The 15645-nt window shown below is 45.6% G+C and overlaps 1 protein-coding gene across 2 annotated transcripts in view; it reads right to left on the bottom strand.

The window, feature by feature from the left end:
• MAGI3 (membrane associated guanylate kinase, WW and PDZ domain containing 3) overlaps positions 1-15645 on the bottom strand; it is a 119054-nt gene that overhangs the window by 22542 nt on the left and 80867 nt on the right. For both annotated transcript variants that reach the window (XM_087827814.1, XM_087827813.1), the window contains exons 4-11: positions 14897-15100; positions 13746-13917; positions 10542-10621; positions 10248-10305; positions 5571-5665; positions 4733-4921; positions 2582-3175; positions 1337-1368 (exon numbers count right to left, since the gene is read on the bottom strand). In XM_087827814.1, coding sequence (XP_087683940.1) covers positions 1337-1368; positions 2582-3175; positions 4733-4921; positions 5571-5665; positions 10248-10305; positions 10542-10621; positions 13746-13917; positions 14897-15100 — 1424 coding nt within the window. The remainder of the gene's footprint in view (positions 1-1336; positions 1369-2581; positions 3176-4732; positions 4922-5570; positions 5666-10247; positions 10306-10541; positions 10622-13745; positions 13918-14896; positions 15101-15645) is intronic.

Here is a 15645-nt window from a genome sequence, read left to right as displayed (position 1 = left end):
AAGAAAATAAATATGGTTTGAGAACAGCTTGTTGTCCTGAATTACTGTGAGGAGAGGGGATTAGAGACGTGTGTGGTAAAATAATTCACACTGACTAGGATGTAGGGAGCAGGGAGGGGACGGGCACTACAGTGTTGTGCCAGAGGGGACCCCTCGCTGATCCAACCAGGCAGGTGGCGGGGAGGTGAGAGCAGCCGCTCCCCTTTGCCCCAGGCGTCCTGGGATTCTGCTCAGGCAGTGCGGGTCATCGGAGACCTCCATCAGTTATAAAACACGAGGGTCACCGTGGCTGCACCAGCATCCATTATAAAATACATCTGTCGGCGCAGGAGAGGAAAATGATTCCTAGAGGAGCCAGACAAATGTAGGGAACTACACTGCAAATTTAACTGAATAGGCAAAAAAATAAAATAAAATAAAATATTTTTGTCCACACTGGACCTGAGGGGCACGGTCTATAAAAGTGCAGAGAGCTTCTTTCCTTTGATCCACAAAACAGCGGGTTTGCAGAGCATCCCATTAGGTGGGCGAGAAAGGATCCAGCCATTTTACCTCTGATGGTCTTTCCTTAACGGCCTGTGGTTGAAGGTTATGGAGGCGACCTTTCGATTGTGAGAGGACAGACTCCAACTCAAGCAAACTACAGCTCATCAGGATCTCACACATAGCTGCCTGCGCATCCACACCCCCAGAACTGTGCTACTGAAGTGCCACACGCGCACCTCACAGTTCCTTTTGTAGCGCCACCTGGTGCATCCTTTTGTAGGTCTTTCTCTATACAGGTTGTCCAGGGGGCTCCTCAGCTACTCAGAAAGGTGCCAAAGAGAACACGGCTTCATGCCTGACAGCCTGTCGCCTTGACAACACACAACTGAGCACAGGTGGCCACGAATCTCGAGAAAGTCTTGTTCAGTCTGACATGTGAGAAGTTACCTAAATGTGGGCACCTACAGGCCCCATGAGATTAGGTGAGGCCACCATGGCTCCTTTTGGAAACAGGGAGATGTAAGTTTCTCTCTGCCCTCCACGTGCTCCTCTCAGAGAAAGAACCCTGAGCAGCACTCCCTGTGTCCCCATTTTACTGCTTAGAGGACAGGATCATTGGCTGTACAGTCTCTAGTATTCCTCCGGTAAAAATACTTCGCCAGGAGAGCACATCTCCTCTACAGGGTTTTTTCTGATTCCCACGCTTCCCTAGAGAGTCTGATATAAGCCAGGGCAGCTTGGGTCCTGACTTCCCCAGGCCACAGTCACCACCATGGGGGCTGTCCCTACAGAGGGGGATGGGGCATCTTTCAGTGTATTAAGAAGCAAGTGAAGACCATGGTATACTCACCAGTTTGGCTGTTTTAGTTGGTGAAGAAGGACCTGAAAAAAAAAAAAAAAGGCACATTTTAAAAACAGAGGAAGCATTTTCAGATCACAAATATAGTTAACGTTTATGATGAACTAGTTTTGACTTTGAGTAGCTGGTTGGTTCTCTGACACCTCCTACGAGCCAGGCATTATATGCGTATAATCTCATTTTATGTTTATGACAATCCTAAGGCATAACTGTTTCTACCATTTTACAAATACGGCAACCAAAGGCTCAAATAGATTAAGGATGTCTCCCTGCACCGCAGAGCCGACCGGGAGCAAGGCAGGAAACTGTCGGCCGCCGGGCCCCAGACGCTGTTGTATCTGCGGAAACCGAGGATGGCGCTCGGGCACAGCAGAGATCCCACCTCCCTCGGGGCACATTCGACCACATCACCCGAAGCGGCAGCAAAAATAGTTCAAAGAAATGAGAGTAAGAGAAAAAAAAAGCCCCAATGAAGTTAAACTACTCATTTGCTTCAAAAATGAAAATTGAAAGCCAGAGGGATGAAAGAGCGAAGGGGAGACTTTAAAGCATCCGGCACGCGTAGGTGTGGATTTAAGAAGCCTATTAAAATGCAAACTTTGTGCTCTGTCCTTGGACCAGGATTTATACTGTCTGAGAGCAGTTCGTGTCAGCTGATGACCTTGGAAAAGGAAAATTTTATTTCTCTCACATGAGCACTGTGGGGTCTAATTAACATTTACAGGGAGAGACGAAAGCTTAAGACTAAAGCTTTCCGAGCACAAGCTACTGTGACTGTTCTTAGTGAACAGGTCAGCGCCCCCCGACTCTGCCACTCAGAGGAGCCAGCTCTCTCCAGCATCCAGTACGTTCCGGAGGCCCAGACGCAGCACCAGTGACAGAGAGAGCCAATCTCTACTGTTGCCATCAACAGAGTAAATGGAAGGAAAATGATCTGCATCTGAAGCGGCACACGCGACTTCACAGTGTGATCTCCTGTCATTAAAGCCATAAATCAGGTTTTTAAAAGAATACAGAGGGAAAGAAATCCATCATGGAGATGAAGGAAACCATTAACAACTAAAGAGTCCGCTGCAAGAGACACCGCTTATGGGAGCGGTCAGACAACCCTCTGGAAAATGCCCGCTAACGATCAGCTGGGTCTGCGGGGAGAAGGCACCCTGACCTGTAAGGAAGGACAGTATCAGATATAAACGGGTGAACAGGGAGGACGTCTCCTACTTGCGCCCTACTCACCTCCTCGTAAGATGAGCAAGGGTACGTCGGCGCCCACTGGGAACTGCTTTAGCACCTCCACCACCTGGAGGTGGGTCAGGTTCTGCACGTTCTGGTGGTAAATTTCCTTAATGACATCCCCCTTCTGCAGGCCCGGGCACCACTGACTATCCAGGATCATCTTCACCTTCTGTCCGGTGGAGCTGTCAGCAATGGCAAACCCAAAGCCCTTAGGGCCCTTGATCAGGGGGACGGTCACTAGTTCAGGTTGGGAGCTGCCCGATGACGCCATGGACACTCTCTGCTCGCTCGCATCCGATGGTCCATTGAGACGGTCACTGACCAGGATGTGTCCCGATTTTCCATTCTGGTCCAGAACCATCGCTCCTGACTTCAAATCCTGAGTCTCTCCCTTGGTTAACGACTGTCCGTTGATGACAGGAGTAGCAGCAACAATGTCGACAACAGGGTCTTCACTGTCATCCGGGAGCGGATAACCACGGCATAGAGTGAGGTTTACGTACTGATTCACAGGCACCAACTGGAACATCTGGACAACATCTGCGTGGGTGTGACCAAGGACACAGTTGCCATTGATGTCCACAATAACATCGCCTGGTAAACGATAGTCATGTTAAAAATATTAAAACCACCAAATAAGTTCATTTTTATCGTTGGGGGAGACAAAAATAAGTTAAATTCACTATCTAACTTTGAATTTTGGAAACCTTACTGTTCATTAACTGCTGAAAAGTTAGATTTCGAACACAGACATGCCATTCTCCCTTCTGTGGCTCCTTTCTAGAAAGGATGTATAAATGTGCAAATCTTAATTATCTTTGTAGCAAAGAGTTATGACCTTAAACTCAAGGGAATCGTATCAAAAATAACTGCAAATTCATATCATTACTGTTAGTGTATCCTCTGAGTCCTACCTTCATGGCCACACGAGCTCAGCACGTTGTAGTGGGTGCCCAGTACATAGCGCAGGAGCAAGTAGCACCCCTGACTACTTGTACAAACAGGTGATCTTTAAATACCGCCTTGTTTCCTGACTTTTAAGAAGCCATTAAGAGGTAATTAAAAATTCATAATGTAGGCCTAAAGATTAGAATAACATTATTATGAATATATTTTCTTTTAGCACCCTTTTCTGGAGTTTTAATTTGTTGTCATTCAGATTTCACAAGTTGAAACAAGCAACTAAAATAGTCAACACAAGCAAAGGACATATTAAGACACTGAAAAGTCAGCTAAAGTAATCTTGAAAAGTTGGATTTACTGCCCTGATTTTACACTATTATGACCACTGCCACTTGACATTCATCAGCTGTGTTTTTTTAAACACAGCCTTAATTTTTAAAACTAGTCCTCTGCTGTCTTATCCATTTGCTGCTTTTATTTGAATATCATTATTTAAAAGGTTATTGCCAGCCCTGGCTGGTGTGGCTCAGTTGGCTGGGCGTCGTCCTGTGCACCGACAGGTCACCAGTTTGAATCCTAGTCAGGGCACATGCCCAGGAAGTGGGCTCCATCCCCTGTCGGGGGTGTGCAGGAAGCAGCTGATTGATGTTTCTCTTTCACATTGATGTTTCTCTCTCTCCCTCTCCCTTCCTTTCTAAAAATCAATAAAAGTCTTAAAAAAAAGAAAAGGTTATTGCCCGGCTGGCATGGCTCAGCAGTTGAGCATAGACCTAGGATCCAGGAGATCGAGGTTCCCGGTCAGGGCACATGCCCAGGCTGCGGGCTCGATTCCCAGCAGGGGGCGTGCAGGAGGCAGCCGATCAATGACTCTCATCACTGATGCTTCTCTCTCTCTCTCTCCCTCTCCCTTCCTCTCTCTCTCTGAAATCAATAAAAATATATATGTCTAAAAAAAAGTTATTGCCAAATAGAGGTGATTTAATGTGTTCCGATTGCAGATGGGCTTTAAGAAAATCAACATGAACGGTATTTAAAACATGAGTCTGGGCCCTGACTGAGAGTCAAACCAGCAACCTTTTGGTGATCGGGACAAACCCAACCAACTGAGCCAAGTGGGCAGGGGCTTATTCAGACATTTTTGCTACAGAAATTTAAAAACGTTTGAGCCTGGGGTGCTGCCCCAGAGGCTATGGCAATAGTAGGTAAGATCCAGAATATACACACACATGTGTTTATTAAGTTGCTCACCTGGTGCAATTTTCCCGTCCTGGGCGGCAGGGCCGTCCTTCAGCACGTTTTTCACTTGCAGGAACTCATCAGGCCTGTCTCCACCGATGATGGTAAAACCAAACCCCATTGTGCTTTTCTTGAGCGATGCTCGAACAAGGATGCCTTTGAGCTGGGATGGATCACGAGTGAAGTGGGATTTTTCCATGTCTGCGCCAAAATGAGAAGTGTGTTTGAGAACAAAAATCATTACAATGAATAGGGCCCTCGAAAGCAATGTTTTAGATAGTCTATGTAATTTAAATATAACAAACCATAAAGAAGAAAAAATGAGAGAGGCTCTAATGTTATGGAACACTTAGAATTTAAATTCATAAACTGATCACTGAAAAATAAAACTTTGCAAGTGAGTCATTTCTCTTTTATAGGATTCGCCCATGTTATCTGACATGGATGAACCCACGTTGCCTGGTTTGTACTTACTTTCTCTCACCCCACGGAGTCCCTTATCTGGAGTCGAAGGGGAGGGAGAGCCTCATAATTAAACTCATAATGAACGAGATCTAATCCTGGGCTGGCCTTAAGCATTAGGAAGCAACGCATCTTCAAATCGGCGCCTCACACCCACAGCAGAGCTCTCCAGTCCCTCTCCCAACAATGTCACACTCCATATACGAGGAGTGTGAGAAAAATCTCAGTATTCTCAAAACCTCCCGGTGTTTTATTAAGATCAGTCCTATCTTCACAGCAACGAAACTTAGATGTTCTCTGCTGGACTTTAGAGCCCCAACAACAAAAAGCTCAAAGTCGCTTTTTATCCATTTAATACATCAACTTTGCAAGTCAGGACAAGCTCTACCTGATTTGGAAGACGCAGCCTCAGCCTGTCCTGACTGCTTTTTCCGTTTGGCTTCCTCCACTGGGTTTTCAAACTGGGTCTTCTGGTTAAGGTGACTGGAAAACAGAGAGAAATGTGCATTTCAGTTTAAGACGGAAGAGTTACATTATTTTAAGGTAGGCTATCAGCCCATTCCATCCCCAGCGTAAGGGACAAATGCGCACCTTTAGGCATGGGACACACAGAAGCTGACAGACCACAGTGGGAGGACTTTGGGCGACTAGAGAAAGGCCCAGAGCGATTCCTCACAGCCCAAGCTGCTGAACCACTGCAGCGTCTTCATAAACGCACCCAAAATAGCCAACAGCGCTTCAAAACGGTGTAGAAGCCCTCGAATCAATGCAATGAGGACTGTTGGTAACTGATTAATTTCTTTAAAAGACAGTTAATAATAGGAGCATTTTAAGTTTCTCCACAATGATGCAGCTGCAAAGACTTTTGAAGAAGTCTGAGTACGGAGCCTTCTAGAACTTCTATGGACTTTTCTATGGACTCACCCACCCAGGGTTTTAGCAGCAACTAAGAAAGAGGTTTGCTTTTATCCATGATCTCACAGAACTACTCTTCCACACCTAAATTCTTCCACCGTTACACAGAGGTTAAATGGATTCTGTAATGACAACCTAAGTTGAACTGGTATTTCTGACCTGGGGGCACTCCCAATGGGCCCTTGGAAAACACACAAGCCTGTGGGGAAGAGCAAGACGGAGAGGTTGAGCGACCAGCCAGCAGGAGGTGACATCCCACGGGAGAGTGCCAGTCACAGAGGGGCCCAGGTGTCGTTGTGCCGGGAGGTCGGTCAACTGGGTGCTAGCTAAGGACACAAGACATTCAGACCACAAGGTCTAATGAGGAGCAATGGGAATGACATTCGAGCACTTCCAAAGCACAGATGTATTTCAGCCAAATGCTACCCATTTTCCAACAGAATCCATTTTTGAAAGAGTGAAATGAGTGAACACCAACAACTAAACATCAAGTCAACAGTTTCAGGTCATGATTGTCTTTAGCTGGGCTGAGTTTTACAAAATCTGCACAAAAACAGTCACACACTTGAATGACTACTTTGCCATTTGTGAACATTGATGGTGGGGGGTGTGGGAGCAGCCAGGCTTCTCTGTGTTCTGGTGTCAAGGGCGCTAGTAGCTCTGAGGCCGATGCAGGTATTTCATCTCAGAGCTCTAAAGAAGCGAGTTCCGCATGACATCCTCTGGGTTCTGATGTCACTAAAACTCAAGTCTGCTTCTGCTTCTGACCCCGAGGGGCGCCTATCAACTGAGCTAACGGTTTAACCCTCTGTGACAATGAAGATCATTGGTGTTAAACTAGGCACTACTTTAAAAGTTGTTTATTAAATACTGACATTTTCATATTCTTAAAAAAATAAAACAACTAGAAACTGACACTTAAACGAATCAATCTGTTTAGAAAGGACCTTGGCTCAATCCAAAATCATCCAGAGCTAGTGACTCACTGCTACCCGGGCACCAGGACATAAAAAGCAGTCCTTTGAAGGTACCCTCTTTGCCACGTGTGGGAGAAGAGAACAGAAGTGTGCAAATGAGGTGTCCTTTTACTGAAAATCCTTTGACGAAAAATGTAAGATTGTAGTGAAGGGAGTAACTGCATCTGTCACCTTAGACTACCTAGATTAAAATGCCACAAAAAGGTAAAAACACTCGCCCGGCTGGGCGTGGCTCAGCGGTTGAGCATCGACCTGAGATCCAGGAGGTCGAAGTTCAATTCCAGGTCAGGGCACATGCCCAGGTTGCGGGCTCGATCCCCAGCAGGGGGTGTGCAGGAGGCAGCCCATCAATGACTCTCTCATCATTGACGTTTCTCTCTCTTCCCCTCTCCTTTCTTCTCTGAAATCAATAAAAATATATTTAAAAACAAACAAACACTGCTCTTCATTTACTTACATCCACAACACTGTTAAGATGCAACAGGTTTTGTTTTCCATAGAACTAGCCGTGCGAAGTAAGAGAGATGAGAAATTAAACAACGGAGGGAGACAAGCATGATTCAACATATTACATGTAATCTGGAATCTCATCTGTATTAAAGTTCTGTGTATGGTGTGTGGATTTTTAAAATTCATCTCAGCAAACAAAATCGTTATTTTTTTTTTTAAGAACCTGAGATATTAAAGCAGCCCTGTATTTGGACCAGGACACTTAATGCGATACAATAAAGACAAAGTTCCTAATATATACGGGCATTCTTTTGAAAGGCCTGCCGCTGCATTTTTGGAACAATTTCATTTTCAGAAATAAATTAATCCATTTCCGAATCGTACTGGGAAACAAATACTTACAAAGAAACGCTGCCCCCGCAGTTGGTGTTACTACTGCGAGGCTTCTGCCAAGAGCAATCTTCGTGCCATCTGGTTTGACAAACTAAGAGAGCCAAAGAGTAGCCATTCAAGTAACAGCTTGTTATCTCCGTCAGTGAACTCGCGCGGATTACTGTGGTCGGGATTCAAAACCTCACTAATCTGGGAACCCGGCCACATTCCTCAGCTCAGCTGACTCCGCGCTGATGTGCATCCTGAGTACAGCCAGCTCCTTCTTAATCTGACAAATTACCCTCCTGTGAAACGAGCTCCTTCTGGGAACAGAAACCCTGTCTCCGGTGCTAATGCTGCGAGAGCCGGCAACTCGCCCACCCCCGAGACGGCTGGGGCAGGCTACTTCGGGGTCCGCCCTGAAGCTGCTTCAGTACGAGAGCCTTGCTTAATGAGAACCAGGCCATTTAGCCCGAGTTTATAACAGGCCATGACTTTCACCTCCTGACCACGTATTCAAGTCCCTTTGGAACTGACAGTAAGAGAATGAGGACCATTATCTCAGAAATGCTCAGCAGTGTCCACGGCACGGAACAGCTGATTAAGGCCCAATTTAAATAGACAAAGTACCAGGGGAAAAATTTCACAGAACCTTTTTCGTTGGCCTTCAAAAATTCCCTGGACTTAAAAAATGGTTGCTTCTTTATTTTTTTCATTTTATTTTAAAAAATATGTTTTTATTGATTTCAGAGAGAGAAAGGGAGAGGGAGAGAGGGAGATAGAAACATCAATGATGAGAGAGTCATTGATCGGCTGCCTCCTGCACGTCCCCGACTGGGGACCAAGCCCATAACCCAGGCATGTGTCCTGACCCGGAATCGAACTGTGACCTCCAGGTTCATGGGTTAATGCTCAACTGCTGAGCCACAACCAGCTGGGCTGTTTCTTTATTTTAACTAAATACGTTTAGGAAAAAAATAACCAAAGAGCCCTTGTATACTTTTCACATCACAGTATCAGCAAGATATTAAATAGCACAATGAAAACAAAATTAGCATAGCTTTTCAAAGGAACCAAAATATTGATACTGAGAAGTTATAGAGCTAAGGGTCAACCGAGTCATTTCCTTAGGGTACAAGTTAGATTTCTCTCTAAGTAGAGACTCAAGAACAACCCACACATTGGAATCAAGACTAGAGTTACAACTGGAGTCAGAGGTACTAACTTTAAGGACAAATACCAGGAAGTGGCATTTGTTCATGCTAACAAGTAATAAAAAGTTAATAAGCCATCACAAAACTAGTAGAGTCTCAGGTTTGCTATTTTTTCCAGGTAATAATATCATTTTGCCTTCATTGCTCAGGCAGTAGGCTCAGACTCCCAGTTTCCAGGGAAACGGTAACATTTCCGATGCAACTGTTTGCCTCTTACTACGATGCCTGAGGTCAGAATTGTATCTATAGCATTTGGAAGCAAAGTCACCCAATGGTCATAACAACGTAGTAATTCGATGAATGAAGAACAGGGAAAGAAAAATCAGATGTTGATGTTAACTTACTTTCTCTGGCTAACAAAGACAGGGGTTTGGTGTTCCAGCCGACATATATTTGTTTAAATTTAACCATAACAGCTGTGTATGGAGGTACTTTCACCCCCCCCCGACCCAAATTACTAAGTTTTCCTTGATTAACTCCTTAAAAGAGAGAGCTCTTTTAATCATATGTACTTCAAAATTATGGGTGGCCCAACCAGCGTGCTCAGTGGTTGAGTGTCAACCCATGAACCAGGACATCAGGGTTCGATTCCTGGTCAGGGTACCTGCCTGGGTTTCGGGCTTGACTCCCAGTAGGGGGCGTGCAGGAGGTAGCTGATCAATGACTCTCTAATCACTGATGTTTCTAACTCTCTCTCCCTCTCCCTTCCTCTCTCTGAAATCAATAAAAACATATTTAAGAAAAAAATACTGGGTCATAAGGTATACGCTGCCCTCAAAGTTCTCCCCATTGTTTTCAGAACGTAAGGCTTTAGTGTTGGAAGTGACCTTAACAGCTCAGCCAGTCCAGCGCCCTCATTCCAGTTTTCTGCCTCCACTGCTCTCTGCAGAAGCTGTAGCAGTGATGACAACTACTCATCATCTGGCAGCTTCTCTCCAGCTCTCTCTATTCACTTCAAAGCTCAACTTCCAGAAGCCCTGAGCTGGTGAAGTGAGGGCTCCGGCCCTACCCTCTCATCCCCTCCTGGAAACAACTGAGCGCGGGCCCAGAAGCATAGAGTGCTGCATTCAGTGCTCCCAAAGCTGCGTAATGAAAGAAGAGCATTTGGGAGAAAGTTAACCAAGGTAACAGACTTACTCAACATAGTATGTCCCATACTGAGGGTCCTCTATTTTCTCCCAGCCGTAAGGAAGCTCTGTAAGAAAAAAAAAGAAAAAAGAACTGAGAGAAATGCCAGATTCAAAACAGACAGGAAAGAATTCACCGACGAGTGAATTTAAATATCTGGGAGACAGACAGAAAGCCAAGGGCTCACTTTCAGAGAGCACACAGTGTGAGCCAGAGTGGCTTCCGTGACCCCAGCAGATGCCTAAAACCGCGGAGCGGGAAGGGAGCAGAGGGCAAGTGTGGGGTAAGGTTCTGAATCTCTACCTCCGTCTTCACAGTCCTCGGGGGCCTTGGCCTTCTTACACAGGCGGGGATCCAGCCAGGTGGTCGTTTTGGTATTGTGGCTGCAGAAGAAGGATTTCAATTAGAAACAGTGAAATAAAGATGGGGGAAAATATATCAAATGCAAAGATTAAAAGGGACTAGAGGGTAGATGATCTGGAATATTCATCTCCTACAGGCTCCGTTTCCCTACCTCTGACTCAATAATCCCACTGCTCTCAGTCTGTGACTTCAGAAAGGCCATAAAGCAAAGGTAATGCTAAAGGACTCATTTGAAAATGGAGATTCTAAAAACGGATGAGATGCCAGGTACAGAATAACAGACACTATTTAAGCAATAAAAACGTTTCAGAGGGCGAGCTACGGCCCGTACTCTGCATTATCCAGCAGAAAAGGCCCCACTGAAAACCTGGTTTGCTTGCTGGCTGAATTCCTTCCTCCTTCCCTCCAAACCCCACTGTATTTCTTGGGTCTCTGTGATGTGTGGACACTGTGCTGGGAGCTGGGAGTACAGAGATGAATGTTCAGATAGAGCCTCTGGACTCACAGGGCTATTTTAAATAAAATAATGTAGAGTGAGATAAAAGAAAAAGCTTTCCAGTGTCTGTTTCTGCAACATGCAAGTGAAAATGATGGTTATAATTAAACTCAACTCTACGAAACTAAGTTTCCATCCATATGGACCATATATTTAATAGAAAAAAAAGGTGGAACAAAAACGATCGCCCCACGCCTCTGTTTATGAAGTAGGCCGCAGATGCTTTCAAAGAGCAGTGTCTTTAATTTCACTATAGGTCACCGTGTAGTAGATACTATCACTAAAACAAAATGATCACACTGCTGGGCAGACAAACAGTGCTATAGTTTAAGTATCTGAAATATGAGTTGAGCAAAGAAAGGAAACAATCACCAAAGAACATATATAATAGGAAAGCAGCAAGATGTAAATTACAGTTATTACCAAATAGTGTGAGAATAGTAAGTGAACAAGTTATCTTTTCTTGGTGTCTTATCATGAGATCACCTCACTAATCTTGACACTGGCCAGTCTTAGGAAATGGAGCCAGTGATTCCAGGGAATGAATTAGATCTACGCCTTTTCTAAGCCCTGAGCTCCTTACAGAGATAGCTGCTTGCTGGGCAGCCCCTTCCAGCACACTGCCAGGTCTGACAAGACTGTGGTACAAACACTCCTGTATGCTGAACGTGGACTATCTAAGGAGGAGAAATGGGTTCTTTCTAGAAAATCTGTTTGTTACCCATTCTGTCACAAAAATAATTTCCCCAAACTAAAACTGGCTAAATCAATTTTAGCAAAATGAAAAGGAGTAGAACTCCACAGAGGCCTGGCAGTATGCAGACTGTTTAAAAAAAAAAAAAAATCATGGACATATCCTACAAAGCCAAATTCCAAACTGCTGCTTTAGAAAAGCTTAACTTTGGATCCAATGATGCAAAATTTTTACTGCTAGATTAGCAGATGTAGGCAACCCACTAGGATTTTACCCACTATTTCTCAAGGGAAAGAAATGCCCATGGGGCCATACCCAAAGCATAATAGCTACAGACTGTAGACCAGGGTTATTTACTTATGGATGCATGATCTACCAGCAGCAGTAACAGACCAAACACATTAGCTGCAGCAAACAAGAGCGCTCTATCCAGGAGCGAACAATATTCCACTCTAGCGTGGACATTAACCCCTTTGTAGATGGTGGTTTGCAAATCTGTTCCCCTATTCCTTAAGCTGCTTTTCCACATCTTCTAAAGTTTGATGTCACCCCTTTTCTCTATTTTAGCCTGCACTTCTGGTGGCATACACAGGAAGCCCTTGCCAAAGTCAATGTCATAAAGCGTTTCCCCCACGTTTTCTTCTAGAAGTTTTATAGTATCAGACCTTACATTTAGGCCTTTGATTCACTTTAATAATGTTCAACTATAAGACATTTCTTGTACAAATTCCCCACCCCCATAATTTACTAACTTACCCTGTCTGCAGGGCGAGGTACTGTCACATTCAAATATCCCATAATCTGCTTCTAAAGATATTCCAGATACTCTTAGTGACTCTACATCTTACTCGGGGGTTAGTTCCAAAGTCAGCATGAAAGTCAAAAGTCTAAGTTACCCCTGAAAACCCCTCAGATTCTCCATAGAGAAGAGTATTCCTGATTGTGTCTGTTGTGTATAATCCTGGTCATTAATGCTTATATAAATGTATAACAAAATCAATAATTTACCACACAGGGTAAAAAGAACACTATGCACAGAAAATCTATGTCTTTTAAACACTAGACTCTCACTTGGTACAGCAAGATGCTCATTCAATGCGAAGGATGTGGAATTGGGGACCAATTGAGGAAATACATTCAAATCTCCCACCCCTAATTCATTTCTCAGTATATGCTCTTTTGAGTGTAGTATCCAGCCCCCAGTATTTTAATTAGTATATTCTGTAACTTCGCTACATCACTATGCTACCTCTGGGTAAATCAGTTTAAAGATGAGAATTACAGCTGCATGAGAATATAAAAATACTTCACAGTGAAACTTCTAATAAATTATTTATGTAATATTCTCAGGTGCAAGCAATATAAAATTTTAGGTTGACTGAATACATATGGTACTCTATATCTCTGTAAATAAAAGCATATTAATAGTACTTTTTCATAAAATAGTTTTGTTTTACTGTGAATTTATATTATACCAATTCCTCTGTGGACCAGAGATTTTTTGCTTCCTATACTATTCAACTATATTGCCTAAAAACATCAAACCCAAACTCTAGGACTGAAAATATGTAGCTCAGGTAAGAAATATGCCCCCCCTCATATGATAATTCTTGGCATGTTCATTAAATGGGACAATAACCCAAAAGTTTAAAAACAAACAAGCAGAGCAAAACCCTCTTTATTCCTTACATCTTTCATTAACAGTGATAAATCTGTTTTTAATCCTCTTGTTTTTATAAAACCAGAGGTCAAATACACTATTCCTTTATCTAAGTCAAAAGAAAAATCCAAACACCATCCAGGGGAAAAGTCAGATTAAGAATCAACTGTAACATGGATGAAAAATATTTTCAAAGAAAGAAAAAAGACACGGAGGCCTCGAGAAGGGAGGTGAAACATTCTCAGGCGAGCCTCACAGTGGCAGGGCTCTGAGAAGACACAGGCGTTGGCTTACTCAATGAAGTAGATCATCCCGGTGTCTGTGTAGGCCATTTCCCAGTTTTGGGGCAGTGGTTCCAGATTCTCATCTCTCATCATGTAATTTCTAAAGTCCATGGAGCTGCTGGTTTGGTTGTAACTCGGGACGGTCTTCATCCACTCGGACTCAGAATGCCTCTCTCTGTTTTCTATTCAAGACAGGACAGTATGAGAAGCGATAAACTTACACGCTCTTCATTTCTAACAAGATGCCAAATATTTTCTGCAAATTTCCCTGTCTTTTGGGTCCACGTTCTGCTCTAATTTTTGAAAAAGGAAATAAACATACTGGATTTTTTTCATCTGCTAAGTGACATTAACCCTGGACAGCACCTTGGGTGAGACTCCAGAACCAATTCCTGTTACGGAGCCCGTGTCAGTCAGCAGGATGCTGACACCAGCGATGCAGCACTGACGCCGTCCTTCTAGTGTCCAGCTCTACTTTAAGCACTTTACAGATACTAACTCACAATCCGCACTCAGACCCGGGAGTATACATTACTATTCCCATTTTACAGACGAGGAAGCCGAGGCACGGGGAGGTGAAGTTAATGTCAAGGTCACGCAGCTAAGAAACAGCGAGGCCAGGATTCCAGCCCCGGCCTCTGCTCGGAGCCGTGATGCCAGGCTGCCGCGTACACAGATAAACGCAGGTCTTTAAATAACACGGATTTCTAAAAATGACACTCGGGAGGCTTCCTGCTGTTAAATACAAGTCGCTGTTGGCAACACTGGAATCCTCGTGGAGTTGCAGAGCCCATGAGGCAGGCGAGAACCCTAAGACCAGGCTACCGCCGGGGGGACACGATTCAAGAACTGGACACTTGCTTCCAAAGGTGAAAGGTCACACGGGCTGTGACAAAAAGCAGTGTGGCCCAGCCTGGCCCGCGCGCCCGGGGGCCAGCGGCTCGATTCCCGGTCGGGGCACAGGCCCGGGTTGCGGGCTCACCCCCAGCAGGGGGCGCAGGCGGCAGCCGACCCACGGCTCTCACGGCCGATGCCTCCATCTCCCTCCCTTAAAAAAAGTACCAGGCGGCGGCGCTCCGCACGCGTGGGAACCCCGGGAAACCCCGTGGGAAGCCCGGCCCCCCCCCCCCCCCCCGCGCGGAGGCGGCGCCCAGCACCGACCTGCGCTGCCGCCGTCGGCCGCGTCCTTCTCCTCCTCCTCCTCCTCGGGCAGGGCGCTGTCCGTCCTGTCCATCTTGCTGACCGACGTGGTCCGCTTCCTCTGGGACTCCGGGTCGAACTCATGGTCGAACAGGACCTGGTCCACGGGGTCGGGCTGGAAAGGGCTGGGCTCCGCCGGGGGCTTGGGGGTGCCGTAGAAGTTTCCTGGAGCGAACACGGGGGGGGGGGGGGGGGCGGCAGCTGAGACCCTCGTGGCGCGGGGGGTCGGCAGCGCCCCGCCCGCACCCTGCGCTCTGCGCCGCCGCTGGCAGGGGCCGGACACCCCCGCGGGCGGAGGCGGCAGGAGGGGGGCACGGAGCTGCCCGGGGCCTCTCGCGGGGAGCCCGCCCCCCCGAGCCGAGTCCTCCAGCGCCACCCTCCCCCGGGGCCTCCCCACAAGACTCCCTGGCACGAGAGTGGGCGTCCAGGAGACGAAACCGTTTTCAAATAATCCTGCTCTGATGTGCAACATAATGAACTATTTTGGTAAAAGGAGGAAATATGTGGGCAAAGGATGAAGCGAAGAGCTACCCAGGCTGTGTGGAAATGTAGGCTGCTGAAGTAAAAGTGATTTTTGAAAGTTTCCCTGAGATTCTAATTATATCATTTTATCTGACAATTTGTTGAACAAATAGAGACATTATTAGCATAATTCAATATTGGCTTACTCTCAGGGAAGCAAGAAATACTTTAATATGTGAAGTCTTGAG

The sequence above is a fragment of the Miniopterus natalensis genome, chromosome 19 (genome assembly GCF_054644295.1).
Source record: "Miniopterus natalensis isolate mMinNat1 chromosome 19, mMinNat1.hap1, whole genome shotgun sequence".
In the NCBI taxonomy this organism is placed as follows: domain Eukaryota; kingdom Metazoa; phylum Chordata; class Mammalia; order Chiroptera; family Miniopteridae; genus Miniopterus; species Miniopterus natalensis.
Note: the sequence above shows the minus strand (reverse complement) of the source record. Positions and strands in the feature narration are given on the sequence as shown.